Genomic DNA, 20429 nt, shown 5'->3' with positions numbered 1-20429 from the left:
CTCTCCAGAAGATGGTCTGGAGTAAAATGTTCCTCACTTGAGCATGCCAACTTAACGTTGGCAAGTGCAGGCGAGTAAAAATACTCAGTTTTTCGGAACTCCGCGTACTACGCGAAGTGGGGAAAACTCCACAAGCGGAGAAGAATTTCACGCCCAGGCCTCTAATAGATTTATTCTTGATTTCAAATCAGCTATTGGTGTTCATTTGCAGATTTGCAAGCAATGGGCATGTGTTTATCTATTGCGTTGATTCCTTTTTTGTTGGGGAGGAGAGTCTGTTGACACCTTATGGTGTGAAGATGTTTTTCCACTGATCGCTTTTATTTTTTATAATGCTTCTTAATGAAGTTCTATGGTTGTATAGCACTATACCATATACTTCACACAGTTAGATGTGACTCAGTTTGTCAAATTCAGATGCAAAAAGGGTCAGGTCAGTAATCCTGAGATGTGAACTTGTGGCTAACTGGTAGCACCGAACTCTCTACGGTGCAGGACTTACCTTGCTGAGCCACAGTTGCTGTATATGTCAAAACAGTGGTGGAAAATGAATAATGCATCACTAAGGTCTCATGATCTCAGGGCAGGGGTGTCATAAAACGGGCTTTCAAAGCAGCTTTAGCACACATTGGTAGTTAGAACGCTCTACTGAAGGTGGGCATTGTAGATATGGGATTGTGGGTGAGAAATCGCCCTGTGAAACATTGTGCTGTTGTTTGATTCCTGTGCTTTTATTGAAGGGAGTGGGTCATGAAGAGCAGTATTCTGATTGCCATGTCAGTCTACACCTATCTGCGCCTAATTGTGGATCATCACGGCACCCAGCAGTTGTTGGCCCTCCGACAGAAAGAAGTGGATTTCTGCATGATGCTGCTGCGAGACCGGGTAAGAAGCAGATGCGGGGTGCAGATGCAGGGTTACGTCATAGCAGTGGGTGACTAAAACCACACAACATGAGCTAGGAGTGGAGAGGTTTAATCCAGACAGAAACAAATGAGGATAGTTTAGAATCCAGGAGTGTTACCAAAAGCACTTGTCTGGGGGTGGGTGGTTCAGAAGCAGACACCAAGCGGAATTCAATAGGAGCTATCTCAAACAAAATGTATCTTGGTGAGGTGCCACCAGGTTAGCTGAGGAGCAGTTGACTGGTTATTCAAAGGTGTAGTCAATTTACAAAATAATTTTTGTTTGCTGAACAATAAAAACCATAAAAGTAGGGGCCATTGAATGGTTTGTTGCAGTGTGCTATTGGTGGCGAATGGCACGCTTTTCGCAGCCTTACAAGACCTCGAATGCCTCTTGACCAATTAGAAGTTCACAGATCTCAGATGTTCACTAGATGGTACTGCTTCATCACCACTGCGGTGCTTTTGTGAAAAATCTTTTGAGGGAAGATACATTGTCCTAAAATGATCCTCTGCTTTCTCGAATGTCGACCAGTAGGTTATTTAGCTAACCATACAGAAAACGATGGGACTGTGGAGCTTCTGAACCCTCTCCAAGCAAGCTCTGAAACATTGATAAAGGAGGATCAGATTCATGCCAGACTTTCAAGAAAACAGCTTAAAATTAGTCTACATAAAGCTCGCTTATATAGAGAACAGTTATCCCGAACATCTGGAATTGACCCGTCCCTCCTGAGCCTATTATGCTGGCTACTCCTGGCTTTGTAGAATCAGGGTCAGATTTTCTATCCAGGTCCAACACAATGCCTGTGGCACCATCTCCGATTTTATTTTATTTTTTGTTTGTAGGAGAGGCTAGAATTTTTTTTCTCTCTTAACTAAATTTAATTGAGTGTTTATTTACAAAGTCCATTGGGCATTTAAAATGGAAAATGTTCCCACTTATGTGAATATCTCCTACAGGAGAAAAATGTATACAGAATATTTCTTCTTAATTTAAAAGGTTTTCCTGGCATCCAGCACAAGGTCAAACGTATTAAACGGTTTATAAAGTCAAAGAAAATGACCAAGACAGAAGTCTAGGATAACACATAAGTAACTTAAATGTGCTCATATGCTGTCAGTGTCCGATTCTAGGGCATGCTGCACCAGTCAGTCTCTCCTAAAAGCATGGGACATGTAGGGCTCCAGAAGTGAGCTCTTGGGGTAGAGTGGCATAGGGTACGGAGCTCAGGGCCACGGTAAAGGTAATCTGGGACTGGTGGCGGAGCAAGTTATTTTGCCAGGCACTAGCTGGAACTGTACAAAAACTTCAAGCGATAAGTATAAGAGATGAGAATTGTTTCTGTGAGATTGACGAGGGATGACTGAAGCATGGTTTTCAGTAGAGCTGACTCTACTGGCGGTGGTGCCATGGATGGAGTGCAACAGAGTGCTCACAGAATAGAGTGCACATAGGCATGGCCAAAGCCAGCCTGGGTGGCATTTTGAGGCAAGGTCGATTGTCTCCTGTGTACACTTGATCTGAGCCTGCTTTCTTGCCTGACATTTTGACATAACACTTAATGTCCACAGAAGTATAAACATTATTACGTGTAGTCGAATTAGAGAACGTAACCTTAGTTTGACGAAAATGTGTCATGAGAAACTCTATTGTGTGCAAGCAAAAACGAGATATATTCAGATATGTCAAGTAATCATTTGTTGTCTGATAAGAAGACTGGCCTGGGCAGAGTACTGCAGTCCTCAGATTGTCTGCCAGCTGCAGCACCACATTGGGAACACAGGCTTGCCAGAGCAGGCAGTCAGCACTCTTTCTCACAAATGTTTACCTTATAAGGTTTATGAACGTATTTTACCCATCGCCTAAAGTAAACCTCAATAGAGAATGGCTTGGAAGTGGACTGGGGTTCCCTCACCTCTAAGTCCTATCCGATCTAGGCCTGTTCTAACCCAGATGTGTGGACTTGTGATGCCCCTGCTCGACAACCCAACCAGGAAGGTGTCCACTTTTATTAAACAATCCCATCTTATCTGCCGTCCTCGGTTTTAGGCTCAGCAAAGAGGCCAGCGATTGAGTGAGCATGCATATCCACAAAGATGCACAATGCACACATTTTAAGGAAGGGACGGGGTCTTGTGCTGCAGCTGCGTGTTGCTCAACCACTTTCATTCGTTGTAATTTCGCTCAATTTATGGATGTTCCCCAAGACCCCTTTCCATGCTGTCTTCAGCTGTGGGCTATACAGCACACTGTGTACCCAGCTTGCTTGGCCGGTTCAAGTCCACGTGTCACGAGCATGCGAAACTGGTGACTTCAAATAGAAATCCCCGCCGTCCTTCACACGCAGGGCTTTGGACTCGCCCTCTGCTGATAAATGTGCTCTGCTAATTCCACTTCAAAGCCGGTTCAGGGATCTCATGTGGTTTGCAGCGAGGACACTTTCTCTTTCAAGATTGTGTGTTTTTTGTCCTCAAGGTTTCTGCCTTCTCGACAAGAGGCAGTGTCCTAGCAGGGAGGGGGTGACCATTGTGTACAAAGACTATTGATTAGTGAGTGTGCAGGATGGAATATTCCATCTCGGCGTGCTCCCCCGGAGCAGGCAAACAGTAACACGCTTCTCTTTGTTCCTTCCCGAAGTTCATGGACTGCTACATGATCGGCCGGGACCTGGTGCGGCTCCTGCAGAATGTTGCTAGGATACCAGAGTTCGAGCTGCTGTGGAAGGACCTCCTCCATAACCCGCAGGCTTTGAATCCACAGTTCACAGGTAAACACCGGGCCTGAGCGGGACTCCCAGGTGATGGCTGCTGGGGGGGTATCACAAGCTCACCTTACAGGACGGCCTGGGCTCACGCATCTCTGTCCACTTGTCAGTCAGTTTGTCATGTCCGGTTTCACACAGACGTTATACATGTAGAGAACTCAGTAAATCTACATGCATTTACCATCAATAGGATATCCGGGTGTGCGGAAGACGGGGATGTATTGGGGTTTGGGTGGGGATTGCTCGTGGGTTTTGAGTTTCTTGTTGCAAAAGGTGATCAAGGGGGCTCCAGATTTATACGGTAGAGGCCATGCGAAATAGGAGCTGTAATTTTAGTGTGAATTTATGAAACAAGAGCAACTCCTAAACCCATGGGAACCGGGGGAAATGGCAATCGTTCATGAGCAGTGGTTCTCAGTGGTATCATTAATGCGCAATTTTCAATGTTCAACAAAATCACGGAATGCAATTAATGCCTCACAACTCAATGAAACACACGACCAACACACACCTTATTTTTACAAAGACAGTCTTTTATCCAGCAACATTATCCAACAATCATTTTCCCAACATAGAAGTAACGTCGTCAGTGAAAGAAGAGAAATCTCAACCAAGACTAACCAAAAAGTAGTGACCGTAATGCAAAATATTCTGTATATAACAAACTACGTTTCATAGTAAACAATAACACATTGGTATAATGTCGTTGGTTATCCTATATTGTTGACGGCGTTTAGACCCTCTGCAAGATACAGGGTTCTCATGTGGGAAGGACTGTTGCAGGGACATGGGGGCCATGTTCCTGGTCTGTTAATATAGACTGGTCCGACAGTGTGGTGACACGCATGGCAGTGCTCACCGGTGGTGATTAGTAGATGGATATACTCACTCAGGGGTGCTAATGTGCAACCCCTGGGTGTTGAGTAGGTTATTTCAACCGGATACTAGGATGGGTTGACTCCTGTACGTTGTTCGTCATTTGCTTAGCATGATACCGTTCTGCACATATTGGTACCCTTGTGTAGGTGTGGCCTCCACAAAGGAGTTGGATTCCCAATGGCTGGATTTTTCTATAGTCCATTTTCAGTCTCAGCCAAAATCAAAGGTGCAGTGACTTCATCTTGACGTTGAGGGGTGCAGGTTCCACCGCCTGGAGCAGGCAGCAAGGGGTCATTAGATGCAGTAGAAGAATGACCATCACATGACTGTCCAGGAGCTCAGATCTTTTAGATTGCAATCCTGCAATGCTGTCTGACTAGACTCACATGCCATTTGCAGCGTGTCTGTTTTGTTTGAAAATAGTTGCTATCTGACTAAATTTCTGGGGGTATTTTAAATCATTTTTACGTCTCGCCTGACCCAGCGCTTGCGCTGGTCTTGCGAGACTTAAAGTAAGGGCTTCAAAAAAAGCTACCGCCGGCCACAGCTTGCAGTGCATGTGCACGGGCGCGCGCTTGAGCAGAGGCGCCATATGGCGTGATTACTGCTGCGCGAGCACCACTCGCGCACATGCACTGCAAGCTGTGGCCGGCGGTAGCGCTTGCATTTTTTTTTCTGTTTATTACTTCTATGTAGTAATGGCGGCACCCGTGCTTTAGCTTAAACATCTTAGGCTAAAGTCGGGTGCTGAGATTGCTTCAAAAGTAAAGAAATAGACATTTCTTTACTTTTGAAGCAATCTCGGCACCCAACTTTAGCTTAAGATGTTTAAACTAAAACACGGGTGCCGCCATTACTATAGAGCAGTAATAAACAGAAACAAGCATTGGCGTAGCCAATAGGTCTCGCTTTTGGGACCTTATAAGTATTTAGTTATGCAACTTTTGCATGGCTAAATACTTATAAGGTCCCAAAGGCGAGACCTATTGGCTATGCCAATGCTTGTTAACCTTTGCACTGTATTTCGTACTGAATCTCAAACTCTTCTATATTTTTCAGCCCGCATTGCACTTTATTTACCTTGCTCTTCTTGGGACATTCCTTGGGGGGACAATCATGGAGCCTGTTAGAGCTCGCGCTCCTCTCCACTCTCACTTGCGATCTCTGCCGAGGTCTTTTGTGTTCCTAAAGGCCATCTTGCCGAGGCCGTGGGGAAAGTGGGTCAGCGGTGTGGAGCTAATGCTGCCAATGCATACAACTCCCCATAAAACTTGGGAGGTTGTGTGGGCGAGCCACCGGCGTGCCAAAAGCAAACCCTCTGAGCCTATCCGCACCCGGATTGTGCCCTGCGTCAGAACCCTGGCCACATTCCCCCCTAGAAACTCACCAGAGAGCAGCTTCTACAGCTCAACCACCTAGGTAGGAACTTCTTGAGCATCATGTTAGATTTTTTGCTCTCACTTGGAGTGCCATCAATGTGCAAACTTCCACTTATCAGGCAGTCCCAAACTGCTTCCCTGACCTATCGCACCTAATCCTATGCAAACTGATCGTGCCATGAACACTTCTTTCTGCATTACCAATATTAACTGTGTCCTGATAAACACCCACTCAGTAGTCAAACATAAATATTGGTTCCTTGACGCCTACTCGCTGGAGATAGCTTTTCTCACTGAAACTTGGGCAGACAAGGCCTGTGGTCCAGATTTTGCGGCAGCTAACCCAGCAAGTTACGCTTTTTATCGACCTGTCTGTGTCTCCAGACGGGGTGGTGGCCAGTAACTGAAATGCAAAGCGCTCATTTTTAAATGCAGACTTGACTAACACCTATGTTTTTAATAGACTTTTACTATATAGACCGCTAGGCCCATGATCACTCTTCCTAAAATCGGTCATCAATGACCTTCTCGAATCCCGTATGCAGTTCTCAGACTTCACCATTTTAGGTAACTTCAATTCTCATCTTGAAAAGTCTTCTAATAGAGAGACGGGACAACTTATTGAGGTCCTTAGTTGTGTCGACTATAATCAAATGATAAATACTGCCACGCGCTCAGCAGGGCACGTTCTGGGCGGTATTGTTTCAAGAAATCAAGACCTACAACTGGATGCGACGCTCCCAGTCACCTGGCCAGATCACTTTGCACTCAGGCTCATTTTAAAACCCCTTTTTTCCAGAACAACGGTCACTAAATATCGTGCCTGGAACAAAATCAACAAAAAATATTTTACTGCTATTTTAGATGCTTCGTATCCCTCCTTGGTAAATGGTCCTGATCTAGATTCAGCTAGCTGCTCCCAACAGGGTCAGCCAAGCAGGCACAAAGCTAGCTCCCCCTAAAATAAAAAAAAAATCACAGAACCCAACTGTCCTCCCCTTGATTCTCTTCCAATTTAAGACCCTTCAAACAAAAAGGCCGCTGGCAGGAAAAGAGGTGGAGGAACAATTATAATCCTGATGGAAGAAACAAATACAAGCAGTGTATCCTGGATTATAAAAATCAGATTATCCTAACAAAAACACAGCACTACTCTGAAAAAACTAACTCCGCAAATAATCCAGCTAAGGCACTCTTTAACATTTTTCAGATCCTTTCCATTCCAATCCAACCATCACCGAACCTGTACCTCCTAGTCAATCTCTATGTAGCAAACTGGCACACTTTTTTCTCGCTAAGGTAGCGAAAGTTTACTACGAATTTGATGCAACCCGCAATACTATCCAAGTCGAGTCTGAAACTGAACCCCCAGGGACCAATAAGAGTCAGCTCAACGAGTCCTCTCTGTTGAAAGAAGGTAGTGATCAAACTAATAGAAATGACTAATGGGAGCTCTCTCTGACTCCTCCCCCCCACCCTCCCCAAAAAATAACTCTCCATGAAATAGCAGACACTGTATCTTCTCCTCTTAGTAACCTTTTGAGCCGTATTCTTCTCAAGGGTCAATTCCCCATGCTCTGGAAAAAGACATAAATCCACTTATGAAGAAACCTTTCCTCGACCCCACATGAGGCTAAAAGTTACTGCCCTATCTCATGCCTACCCATTCCAGCTAAAATACTTGAAAGAGACCTTAATTCTGAGCTTTCCAGCTTCCTAGAGGGCAACTCATTTCTTGACGCGGCACAATATGGGTTCAGAAGAAATCACAGCATGGAGTCTGCTTTGATAGCTGCCACCGAAGAAATCAGATCTATTGTCGACAATGGAGGAAAGATTGCAGTTATCCTGTTGGACTTAATCGCAGCCTTTGACTCTGTGCGTCACACAGTGCTAATCAACCGCCTAGCCGCCATAGGCATGGGAGGACCGTCTTTTTAATTGCTTTGTTCCTTTCTCCTCAACAGAGAACAGTCCGCATCGATGGGAGAGTTTACATCGCAATCTTTCTCTCTACCCTGCGGCATCCCGCAGGGGTCATTTTGAGCCCCACACTTTTTAATGTTCATGTTGCCTCCCTGCCCAGACTGCCATTCTTTTGGATTCTCCCCAATCGCGGATGACATGTAAAATTGTGGTGTAAATTTCTACGGATATCGATGACACCGCTAAACGTTTCAACACCTGCATTATCGAGATTGTTAGCTGGATGAGAAAAAATAGTCTTAAACTCCATACCAAAAAAAACGAGTTCCTTTTGTTGTGGAGAGAGACCTCCTTTTGGAACTCATTCTGGGGGCCCCAACCTTTGGGCCCCCCTCCTTGTCCAGCTCCAGATAGTCAGGAACCTTGGAGGCATCTTTGATGTAAACTTGACCTTCTCCGACCAGATTGGGAAGCATACCTCCTCCTGCTTTCTTCTACTAAAATCGTTGAGAAAGATTGTCCCATTTATTCCATTTGAACTGCATGAATTGGGAATCACTGCTCTGGTGCTATCCAGACTTTATACCCTCCCCCTGTAGGATAAAAGCATCTCACAAAAAGGAATTGAATCAAAATTGGACAGCCAGGATCTATTGCAGAGGTGGCCACCGAGCAAGAGACATGGTGCGGCACCATCAAACCAAAAAAGCCAGCACCTAACAGGAAGCAGTGGATGTTTCTTTCCATCTCATGTGCAAAACCTCTGCATAGGTCTTTCCTTCTCTTCCTCTCGTCTGTAGGGTTCCCAGCAAAACCAAGAGGGAATCCTGATAGCTGATCCTGATTGCCCTAGCATGGGCTTGCCAATTTTGGTTCAGACCTTCTTCATCTCTCAGAAGTTCAGCCCATTCCTCTGGGAAAACATTACAATCTCCTTTTGAAGGACAATGGACCGGCTCTGCATCACAACCAAGCATTTCTGAACGTATGGGTATGATTCTTGAACACTTATAGTTTGAGCAGAGAGACATTCCGCAGGATTGGTGAGATATTCTTACCTAAGCCCGCACTGCTTTGACTGTTGAAACTTGTCAGCCAAAATGGAGGCGTTTCTGTCTCTGGTGTCAAGACGCTGCTCCCCATCCAATTTCAGTACAAGCACATTACATTTTGCCTTGCATACTGCATCTAGCTTGATCAAACTTCAAATATGCCTCCATTAAAGTACACTTGGTGGCTATATCGAGGTACAGAATCTTACCCTGCACTTAATTTCTTCAGTCTACCTCATGCACCCATTTTTTGCTCCCTCGTCTCCTTTTTGCTCCCTCAATGTCCCTCTTTTTCGATCGGTCTCCCGCCAGCCCTCTTTTTTTGATTTACTGTCCACCCCGTTTTTGGTCTCCCACCCGCCCAATTTTGCTATTCTGTCTACGCCTTTTTGCTCACTCTTCTGCTCCCTTACTCCATTTTGGCTTTCTGATTACCCCCTTGCAACCTTTTCACACTTCTGTCCCCTTGCCTCCTTTTGGCCTGTTTCTCCCCCTATGGTGCCCCTTTGACTTGACATCCTTAAGGTTGCTCAACCCCTAGGCGTCTTTGAACTCGTTCACCCCTTTGCCTCGTTTGGCTCGCTCACCCGCTTATACACTTTGGCTCGCTCGTCCCTTGCCCTCTTTTCGCTCTCTTGCCCTCCCCATTTCCATTTTTTGGCTCTCTAGCCTGGCCTCTTTGGCTTGGTCTCTCTCGTTTTCTTTTCTACTCCTTTTCTCTTTCTTTCTCTCTCTGACTTATTATCTTTTGCATCTCATCCCTTACACTCAACATTGCTCTTCCACTCCCTCCCTCCCTCCCATTCACTGAAAATTACATGATTTGTATATTGAAGTAAATAGTTGCGGAATCTAGTTGTAATATTCTTTATTTACAGTTGTCAAATTGCTTCTTCATAATTGATCATTGTAAACACTCGCCCCACCTCTTGAGGGACCTCAGTAGTCCCTTGAGGGTAAGAGATAGGAAGCATAGTTTTATTGTGTAGGTTCCTCGTGTTAATCCGAGCACTTCGCTGTCTTTTTGCCCGCATGCTCAACATCCCAAAGCTCCCACACTCCATCTGTTATTGGAGATTCTACCTTTTAATCCACATCAGATTCAGTCCATGCTCTGTGGCAATGGTTTGTACCTTGGCCTCGCTGAATCCTCCATCACGACTTCCTTGTATTCATAATAGTACATGGACTTGGCAGATTTGGAGATGTCCCTTCAGTGGCTCCTGGTGCAAACAAGAATACCTTTTGAGAATCTCTGTTGTGTACATCATGCCTGTTCTAAGAAAGGGCCAGAATTTGACACAACTACCAGCCCCTCAAGTTCTGTGCCACTGTTAATATCAGGCTTACCGGGCCTGCTGAATGAAAAGTTGACACTGCAGAGACACCGTCTTGCGAAAATACTTGGCTTACCTGTTGAATAGTCTTGGCCTACGCTTCACTGAAAACCATCAGCAATAGCAATTTCTGTAAGCTCACCTGGTCAGTCTTTCTCTGTTCTTGTCTACTGTTTTGGCTCCCTGTGCCAAAATACCCACGGCTGAAAGTTTTGGATGTGAAAGTAGATGCTCAGTATCTTAATTTCACCCATGCCCCTCTTCCTTGTCCGAGCAGCCTTCTCGAGCTATGGGTTTGTACCTTCAGTGTATTTGAAGCTGTTCTATCATGAGATACAATTTCACCCGGAGTCCCCTCTTTGCTTTTCATGCCAGCAGTGGGTGATTATACTGTGTGTAAATTGACCCAGATCTAGGCAACCCCTTGTGGTCAGTCCTTGCCCAGTTCGAGCCTCCTCTTGCCTGAAACTCATCATTTTGTCGTGCTAACTCTCATACAGAGCATTCAGTACATGGCTTGGTTTCCTTTGCTCTAGATCAGAGTTCTCCAAAGTTGGTCCTGGAGGGCCGGATGCATGGCCAGATTTTTAAGATCACTACATTTATCTAAAGGGGGCTATGTTAAAAATCTGGCATGGATCCGGCCCTCCAGGACCCACCAATCTGGCATGGATCCGGCCCTCCAGGACCCATCAATCTGGCATGGATCCGGCCCTCCAGGACCCACCAGTCTGGCATGGATCCGGCCCTCCAGGACCCACCAATCTGGCATGGATCTGGCCCTCCAGGACCCACCAATCTGGCATGGATCCGGCCCTCCAGAACCCACCAATCTGGCATGGATCCGGCCCTCCAGAACCCACCAATCTGGCATGGATCCGGCCCTCCAGACCCACCAATCTGGCATGGATCCGGCCCTCCAGACCCACCAATCTGGCATGGATCCGGCCCTCCAGGACCCACCAATCTGGCATGGATCCGGCCCTCCAGGACCCACCAATCTGGCATGGATCCGGCCCTCCAGACCCACCAATCTGGCATGGATCCGGCCCTCCAGGACCCACCAATCTGGCATGGATCTGGCCCTCCAGGACCCACCAATCTGGCATGGATCCGGCCCTCCAGGACCCATCAATCTGGCATGGATCCGGCCCTCCAGGACCCATCAATCTGGCATGGATCCGGCCCTCCAGGACCCATCAATCTGGCATGGATCCGGCCCTCCAGGACCCATCAATCTGGCATGGATCCGGCCCTCCAGGACCCACCAATCTGGCATAGATCCGGGATCCGGCCCTCCAGGACCCACCAATCTGGCATGGATCCGGCCCTCCAGGACCCATCAATCTGGCATGGATCCGGCCCTCCAGGACCCCTCAATCTGGCATGGATCCGGCCCTCCAGGACCCACCAGTCTGGCATGGATCCGGCCCTCCAGGACAGACTTTGGAGGACCCTGCTGTAGCTAGAGCCCTTGCTCGTGGACAGAATCATTTGCGACCACCTCCCGCCCCATCTCTACCCAGCCGTGGTGACCCAGAGCTTCTGGGGCTCAGCTGTTTTTGTCAGAAATGAAGTGGAGTGAATCTTGGCCACTCGTTTATTTCTCCCGGTGCGCATTCCCCACCACACACTGAGGTAAATACCTTCATACCGAAGCACTGCCATCCGCCCCTTAGCTCTCTCAAGCGCTGCTGAGGGTGTTGACGTAACGGCCCTGCCTGTGGGTGAATACATGTTTTAGTCTTTCGTTCCCGCCTTCACTGGTTCTTGTGCGCTCCGCATCTGATCAAAACTGAGATTTTGAGATTGAGCGAGGGTCCTGTCACCCGGCTGGCAGCAGGATCTGGACTTCCGGGGGTGATGAATGGCCTGTCTATCCCAGGATCAGATATTGTTTCATTCTAGAAGCCTCCGAAAGTTGTGCGCGTGAAGCGCCGTGCCAGGCAACAGAAACGCGAGCCGCTCCGGGGGAGGGGGGAGATTGGGGGGGGGGTCGTCTGCGCGCGGCCTCATTACACTCTCCTCCACTTGTGGGCACTGAAAGGGAAGCGAGAGGCATTTATCCCGCAGGTAACGTCAGCAGCCTGCGAGACCACCGGCAACACGTCTCATGGAATCGGGGCGGACCAACTCCGCGGGGATTAACGAGGCCTCTCGGTGATTAGCGCCGGGTAAAATATGCCTCCCCCGGGAGGAAATCATGGCCGGGACTGCTTATACATTTAATAATGAGCTCTGGCGGCCCGAGAGTTCCCCGCTCCGAGGAAGCCTGCCTGCCGCAGCCGCCAAAGCGGGGCAGGGCTCCGTCCTGTCGTTTCGGGAAGCCAAGGGTGTTCACAAGCACGAAAGATATGGTGATGCATGTTGTAACCACTTTTTACTCCTATTCTCTTTATTATTTCGAATTTTCTTCCTACCCTTTTCTACTCTTACCGCTGTCAACTTTCCACAGAGGCACTGATATTTTTGGAGTCCTCCTTAAAACATGAAATATCTCAACATCTGGAATTTAGTGAACACGTTTTTGGTAAACCTCTGACATGTTGGGATCACAATACTTTATACTCTTTTCATCTCTCTTTGTTAACTCCTTCACAAATGACCTTTTGCTTTTTTAAAGATGATTGCACTACCACATTTTTTGTTAGCTGCATTGTTTATCTGATTGTGACATCTAGTCTGCCGATTCATTAAATTTGAATTATTCCGAGGAACCAGACTGGACTTGGAAAACTCTCCAGAGCAGCACATCTGCGCGCCGGTAGCGGGCGTCGAGCGACGCCGCAACGAGTGGTCCGTTGGACTGGTCAGTGTTTCCAAACTTAACAGAGAGCGTTTTGGCACTGTGTTGTGCAGGTTTCTGGCAGCCAAACAGTGACATTCACTTCCCTACATCTCAGATTGGAGCCTTCTGAAATGGCTTTCCGAAAACATCTCAAAACCTGGTTGTTTAAGAAAAGCCTTAACCAACAGTAATCTCCGCCCAGTCTTTTTCTAATTTTTCTTGGTCTTGTCGGAATTCAGCGTGAGGCCACTCCGAACTGGAGTAACCTTGTGCTATACAAGCTGACAACATAAGAGTCCATATCAGCCCTCCCGCAAGCGCTGACGTCACTTTCTTCTTTTCTGCACTTCCATGCAGATCCGGAGATCGGACCCTTTGGCTATTTTGGCCTATGTCAATGACAGTCTGCCTCTTCCTGGATGTCTTCGGGGTCCTGTGGACTACAATGTCGAGCCGTACCCTCATTCTATTTGCATGTGGTATCTGGGCATGCACTGTGGCTCCGAAGGGTGCAGCTTATGTCTTCGGTCATCGGCATTGAAGGAGCACTGCATGCCACTTTTAGTGGTGTAGTAGTCGAAGGTCCCTCGCCTGTCGCAGTCTTCTCTCTCTGAGGACCGCTCGAAGGCCAGCTCCCGAAATCCTGCTTCTGTAGGCGGTCGGAGTCGCGGTCTTCCCAGACTTTACCGTGTATGCGTGCCTAACATGCCTCCAATTCCTCTGATTGCAGAGTCAGAGAAAGTCTCCCACGCTCCTTCCGGTATTCTCTGGCGCAGAGGCGACTGTGGAACAGGTTAGGTAATACTATCTCTCCCTTTGTGCTATTTTTGGTTCTCCGCCTCCCTCTGGTGCGCATCTCTGCTCCAAGGAGCCAGGGGGAGCTTAGACTGACTCGGTCAGTGAGGCCCTCTGGTTCCTAGATCGAAACCATGCCGGTTCTGGTGCACGGATCCTCCAGCTCTGAAGTCGCCGTTGCAGATTGTCGCTACTGTGTCTCTCCTCCCCCGAGGTGTCACCTCTTCGACATCGGGTGCGTCGTCGTCGGAACAGTTCTTTTCGGGCTACCTTCCTCTGCCACCTCCAGAGTTTCATTGGGTGTCTGACCTTGGTGAGACACACTGCCCTGACTCTTCTCCATCCTCTGGCTTGTTTTCTCCTCCCAGCCTCGCTATTGAGGCTAGCTCTGCTTTTGCTGAGATTCTGCAGAGGGTTGCAGTGGTTCTGGAGCTGCAGCTCCTTTCTGTAGAGGTGGTTATTGATCTCCTAATTGGGGTGCTTCATCAGAGCCAGATGGGGGCTGAGCCTGTACTCCCCCCTCAGTGAAGCCCTCTTTGATATTCTGTTGGGCTAAACCCATTTCTAGGGCCTCCGTGGACAGGTCTATAGCTCATAGGCACCATCCTGCCCCTGATGACCTGATCTGCCTCTTCCGGCAGCCTCCTCTGCACAGTTTTGTGGTTCAGGCTGCTACATCCTCCCCCAACATGGGCGCCCTGCCTGACATCACTCCAGACAGGGATACTAAAAGTCTAAGTGCTCTTGGTTGATATATCTTTTCTGCCACCAGTTCCCCTTTGTGGTCCATTAATACAGCTTGTGTTCTGGGACGTTTTTCTCACATGTTGTGGGATTCAGTCTTGCGCCTTCTCCCCTCCATCCCCGATGTTACCCGGGACGCACTCACTCAGCTGCTCCAGGATGGCCATTAGGCGGCTAAATTACTGATTTAGCTGTGGCATAGATAGCACAGATTCTGTCGAGAGCCATGTCTCTTTCGGTAGCTCTTCACTGGCGTGCCTGGTTATTCTCCTCTGTTTTTTTTTTTAGAGGCTGTGTAGTCCATCTTGGTGGACATACCATTCAGTGGTCCACATCTGTTTGACGCGCAAGCTGACTCGGCTTTACACCTTTTTCGAGATTGTCTGGGTGGAGCAAAATCTTAAGCCCTGCTTGGTATACTGTCAGTTTCTCTTTTTTGCCCTGTACCGAGCTTGTACGGGTTGTGGTCACCTAGGTTTACTTTAACATGTGAGCCATTTTGGAACCGTGCCATTGGCTTTTTCCTTCACCTATGAGTGGCACCCAGTGTGGTGCTCCTGCAGGTATTTTTTTTATTGCTTCCTAAACTGTCAATGACCATTTATGGTCCCTGTTATTGGGGCGCTTATTGTTTTATGGCCCTATTGGCTTTCCACACCTGTTTAAGCTAGGTGATCCTTTGTTTTTCTACCCAGGTTCTGTTTGGGGTATTTTGCTTTTCTTGTGCGGAACCACTTTTGCCTTGTTCCCTGCCCTTCAGGGTACTTCTTCGGTATGCCCTACAGGCATTCCTCCATATGTTTCTGGCACCTGGTGCCACTTATAGGAGAAGTCTCATTGTGCGCTTTGGTAGGATGGTGCAGGGGGTTGCTTCTTGCTTCCCACCTCTGATTTGTTGAGTGCGATCTCCTCCCTAGTTTGGGGGTCTTTTCCTTGCACTTTATATGGTGACCTTCCTAGCAGACGTGAGGGAAGAGGGCAAACTTCTTGACCTAGGGTACATCGTCAGCTTCTGCACCCTGCGATCTTCCTACCTTCCTTCCTGCTTTGCACCTCCTCGTGCTCGTTCCCGTTCTGCATGGGTATGAAGGAACCCAGATCAGTTGACTAGGGGTGAGTGCTTGCAATGTTCAACACTCCGTCCATCATTTCCTTTGGTTTTTGCTTTATGAAGGATTCTGGTCATTTCTCTTTCTCTCAAGGTTCCCTATTAATGTACTTTGTCCGTTGTTTGGCATGGGTGGTGTACTCTGCTGACCCTTCTCTTCTATGATGCATGTTTTTGTGCTTTGTTGGAAACATTTCCAGGACACTTCTTATACCTCCCCGACATTTAGTTTCTGAACTGGTGTTCTTCTTGGACATGTGTTCCTTGATCACCCTCTCTTGGGGTTGATTTGTGCAGAGGCTTGGTACTCCTTTTGGGTTCTCTGGGGAGTTTCCCTCACTTCTCGCGAGCGAGGATAAGGTTCCAACTCCTTAAGGGTTTGTTACCCCTTGGCCTCATGAGTGGTGACATACCGGTTTCGGATGACACTGGGATCCTCACTCTTGATGTCACAGGAATTGTTGACTGGACACAGGTTGCCCGGGGAAGGTAGGGATTTCTTTTTGCTTGTGACATTTTCTATTGTTTCTCTCCTTTCTCTTCCAGAGGTAGGGTTCTTTCTCCTCCATAGTTGTAGTATACTGTGGGTTTCTTGCTGTGTTTCAATTCTACCTTTCAGTCATTTTATGGGTCCTTCGCCTATAAACTCATTGTCTATATGGCCTCCCTGCTTGTTGTGCTGTATGTGCTGCCACTCCATCTGTTATTTCAGTTCTTATATTGATCGTCTGGTTGTTGACCTCCTCTTGTGGTGTTGGTCTTCCCCCACCTATTACTCTGTTTTTCTCCTGGACTTCAGCCACGTACCCTTATTCTCTGCTATTCTTTATTTTAGGATGGAGACTGGTTATCTGGATAGGCCTTCCCTATGTTGGCCTATGTTCACTTTGCTCTTTTTACAGCCCCTGATAGTGGTCTTCGTTTCTCTGTTCTAGCTGGTTTGTCTTAAGCCTGCTGTTTTCTCTTTCAGTCACCTCTCAGCCGCCTTATTGTCACTATTCAGTCAATAGTGTTGTTTATGTCCCTTGCTTTCATTTTTCTGGGATGGGTGATATCTTCTACTCCCTATATTCCTTTATACGGTACCATGTGGCTTGCAAGCCTGCCAGTGCCACATCTCGGTCAATGTCCACTGTTGTGATTGTTTCTAAGTGCCCTTCTTGGGTATGTTTTATTATAGAGAGAGTGTGTGTGTGTGTGTGTGTGTGTGTCTGTCTGTCTATGTATGCCCATGTGTACATTCTATTGTCTCGGTAGTCCTACATCTTTTATGGCAGCCTATCTATAGGCGCTCATGTTATGCTGCCCTTCTAGAAGGGAATGCGTTTTGGCTTCCATCGATGCGGTTTTCATTGTGTCCTGCAGAGCCTTCACTCGTTCATTGCTTTGCAGTTGCTAATCCTTCCTCCTCTGTGGGTCTTACATTGCATGGTCTGAGAAGGCCTGCTTCTTTTTCGAAGTGTTTTCTATGACCACGGATGGTCCCTGGCCATGCTTGTTTTTATTGTCTGCCATAGTTTCTTACAGCATTGGTTGGTGCTCTCTACAACTCTTACTTCTATGGCAAGTAGCTTTGCCTCCGTGGTATTAGTTATTGTTCTTCACCTTTTCCCCCGTCAACTAATGTTCCGGTTCCCGCTGGGGATACTCTGTAGTGTTGTGTTATATGAAGTGTTCTTTCCAACCTATTTTATTCTTCTGCCATGGGTGTCTTTCCCATGTTTTACCCATAGTTGTGGATTTCAGTTCCACACAGGTTTTCCGCAATATTTCTGGTAGGTATCTTCTTCCCTCCCTTTCCGGGAGCCGGTCACTCTCTCCCCTCAATGAGACAGGCTAGTTCTGGTCAGGGTACTTTGGACCAGTTCACAGACTCTCCTCCGGGATTATCTAATTCAAAGGTAAGGAATCTGTGGCTAGATGTCTCTATCAGATGGATAAGTTGCTTACCTTCGGTATCGCCTTATCTGGTATACTCAGAATATAGCTGCAGATTCCTTAACGACCCACTGTCCTCCCCGCTCTGTGAACTGGTTTGTCCTTTCTTTCCTCACATCCCTCCTAAGCATTCTCATGCCTTTCAGTTAAAGCAAAAAGAAATACAAGAACAGACATTTTACAAAAATAAAATCCTTTTGGGCACACTGTTTTCTAGCAGTTTCTATAAGTGGCTCCACTTTTTAGCTCTGAAAGTGGTCACGGAAAAAACTGACGTCAGTGCATCGGGGTAGGGCTTATATAGACTCTGTTGATGTCACTTCCTACGGATGATGTAATTACGGAGTTGCTCGATGCCCCCTACCGATTCACAGAGGTACTGCTGTGGAAAGTTTTCCGGATGCAGTCTGGGAATAATTCAAAGGTAAGGAATCTGCGGCTAGATCTTGTCTCCACCAGATAAGGCATTACCGAAGGTTCAAACGTATCCATTAGGAATGTTCTACTGCAGCATTAATATTGTGTTTACTTCTCCTATGTACAGCACTGAAGCGTTTGCCTGCATTGGCGGCAAGCTACGCCACGTAGGGAAGTGTGGTTGGAAGGGTGTTTTCTTTGTTTTTGATCCTCTGTGGGAAGTATTTTGGTGTTGTGTGATGACCACCAAGGTGAAGTTATTGTGTTATGGGATGCAACACTTAGTAGTGTGGTGGAGGAAGAGTTGTGAGATCTAGGCCCACAGTCTATGGTGTTCAGTACCTGGCAGGTTTGAGCAGTTTGACTTTTTTGGGTTTTCTGCTTAAATATATTGTGGGCGTCAGTCTTCTTTTATAAAATGTTTCTGAGGTTTAAACGATTATGAACAGCAGATTTTCTAGATTTTGACTGGCACCGTTTTGATGCCAATTGTCATTAGACTATTTTTTAGGTCTGGCCTAGAGACTGCTTTAGTTGTTTAGCCAGCCTCGTGTTTTTCAGGGAAAAAAATATATACACTCTCTCTCTCACACACACACACTCTCTCTCCCGCTCAAGCTCACTCTCTCCCCCGCTCACTGTCTCCCCCGCTCACTGTCTCCCCCGCTCACTGTCTCCCCCGCTCACTGTCTCCCCCGCTCACTGTCTCCCCCGCTCACTGCCTCCCCCGCTCACTGCCTCCCCCGCTCACTGCCTCCCCCGCTCACTGCCTCCCCCGCTCACTGCCTCCCCCGCTCACTGCCTCCCCCGCTCACTGCCTCCCCCGCTCACTGCCTCCCCCGCTCACTGCCTCCCCCGCTCACTCTCTCCCCCGCTCACACTCTCGTCAAAGCATTACCTCAGTCTGGGATACCTTGGTTTGGTTCTCTTTCAGGTTCTGCAGCTGTTCCGGAGACAAAAACAGTCCTCTTGCATGGAAGATCTTTGAATTTTTTTTCTCAAGTTTTTAGAATCCACTCAAACATTCAGTGATAGACTCCGTGTTTTCTCCTTCAAAGCTGTTAGAGGCTCTCTCCAGATTGCGCTGAGGGCTTAGCAATGTGGTGACCTCCTTTCCATTTTTGTCAAATGTGCAGTGCAAAGTACACCTGGTGTGATCACCATGACATCCGCAATCTGTGTGTCTTCCCGAAGCACAAAGAGTCAGACTTTGGCGCCACTTAGCATTTCCTTGTAAGAAAACCCTCAGACATAGGAGGGAGAGAAGGTGGGAGCACTACAGCATGCAGCATGGGGAGCTATCTGAGACTCCTGACATCTTGGGAGCAGAAAACTTCTACAGAGCCAAAGAGGGCAGCCATCTCCTAATCCAAGGGGCCAATTCCACGAAGAGGTGGAAACCTGTTTCTTGGATCTTTCTGACGGAGATATAGAGTTCCTTGAACCACTACCTCAGCATCCACCAGCTACTTTAACGGTGTACAAAGTCGACACCGCACACCTTGGTGGCTCCTACAGGTCAGTTTGGAGCCCAAAAGCACATGGCTGTCGAGGCAGAGCACCGCACCCACAGGAGTCTGGCGTCTAGCCCTGAGACAAAGCAAAAGAAGCCAAAGCCCTGGAGAAATGCTTCTTTAGATGTTGATTTATTGTTGGGCAAGACAAAGGGCACTAACCCACATCATGCTTCATCATCAGCAAGCCCCAGAGAGACCTCCCTCAACGCCAAAGATGCATCCCCCTTTGAAGTCAAATGAGCCAGCACTTTTGATGCCAAAGACAACAACACCTCGGCCCACGGCGCCAATAAGTGCACCTTGGACCCGAAGTAGACACAGAAGAGCCTACTTCTCCTAGCCTTCTGGTCGACATCAAAACCACCTTCAACAGCCAGTCCGGAGACCTCTAAGGGTTTGATACTGCAAAGACTCGCTGACGTCTTGGATGAGACTCAGAAGAAACTGTTTATGCCTCCAAACACTGTAAATACTCACGAAGCCTTTGACTCCAGAAACAGTGCCTCGTCTTTCGAGGTCGAATTACACTCACCTCCTCCTCTATCACCAACAAGCACTAAAATAATCAGTAATATGGCCGCCAGTCCTCCTTACTTTACTCTACTACCTCCCTCACGTTTTCCACTGCCTCTACCTGCACACTCACCACCACCTGACATGCAAGCCACAAAGTCCGACCCAGCGAGTCCTTAATACTCCCAGGACCCAGTGGAAGAGCCCTTTATACTACAGGGGTTGAGGAAGATCCTTGGGAAGAATATATAGTTGACCCAGATCTTGAGCTGTGCCCAGTAAAGCTGTCCCCACCAGATAATACTAATGCGTATCATGCGGTCATACAAAGTGCAGCTTAACATTCCCAGATCCAGCTGCATG

At 47.6% G+C, this 20429-nt stretch overlaps 1 protein-coding gene across 1 annotated transcript in view; it reads left to right on the top strand.

Moving 5' to 3' along the window:
- The window catches only part of INTS3 (integrator complex subunit 3), a 590139-nt gene that overhangs the window by 270688 nt on the left and 299022 nt on the right, over positions 1-20429 (top strand). Inside the window, exons 7-8 of the mRNA XM_085639326.1 lie at positions 741-885; positions 3547-3676. Coding sequence (XP_085495452.1) covers positions 741-885; positions 3547-3676 — 275 coding nt within the window. The remainder of the gene's footprint in view (positions 1-740; positions 886-3546; positions 3677-20429) is intronic.

The sequence above is a fragment of the Triturus cristatus genome, chromosome 12 (assembly GCF_964204655.1).
Source record: "Triturus cristatus chromosome 12, aTriCri1.1, whole genome shotgun sequence".
Lineage (NCBI taxonomy): Eukaryota > Metazoa > Chordata > Amphibia > Caudata > Salamandridae > Triturus > Triturus cristatus.
The sequence above is the reverse complement of the archived record's forward strand: the minus strand, read 5'-3'. Positions and strand labels throughout refer to the sequence as shown.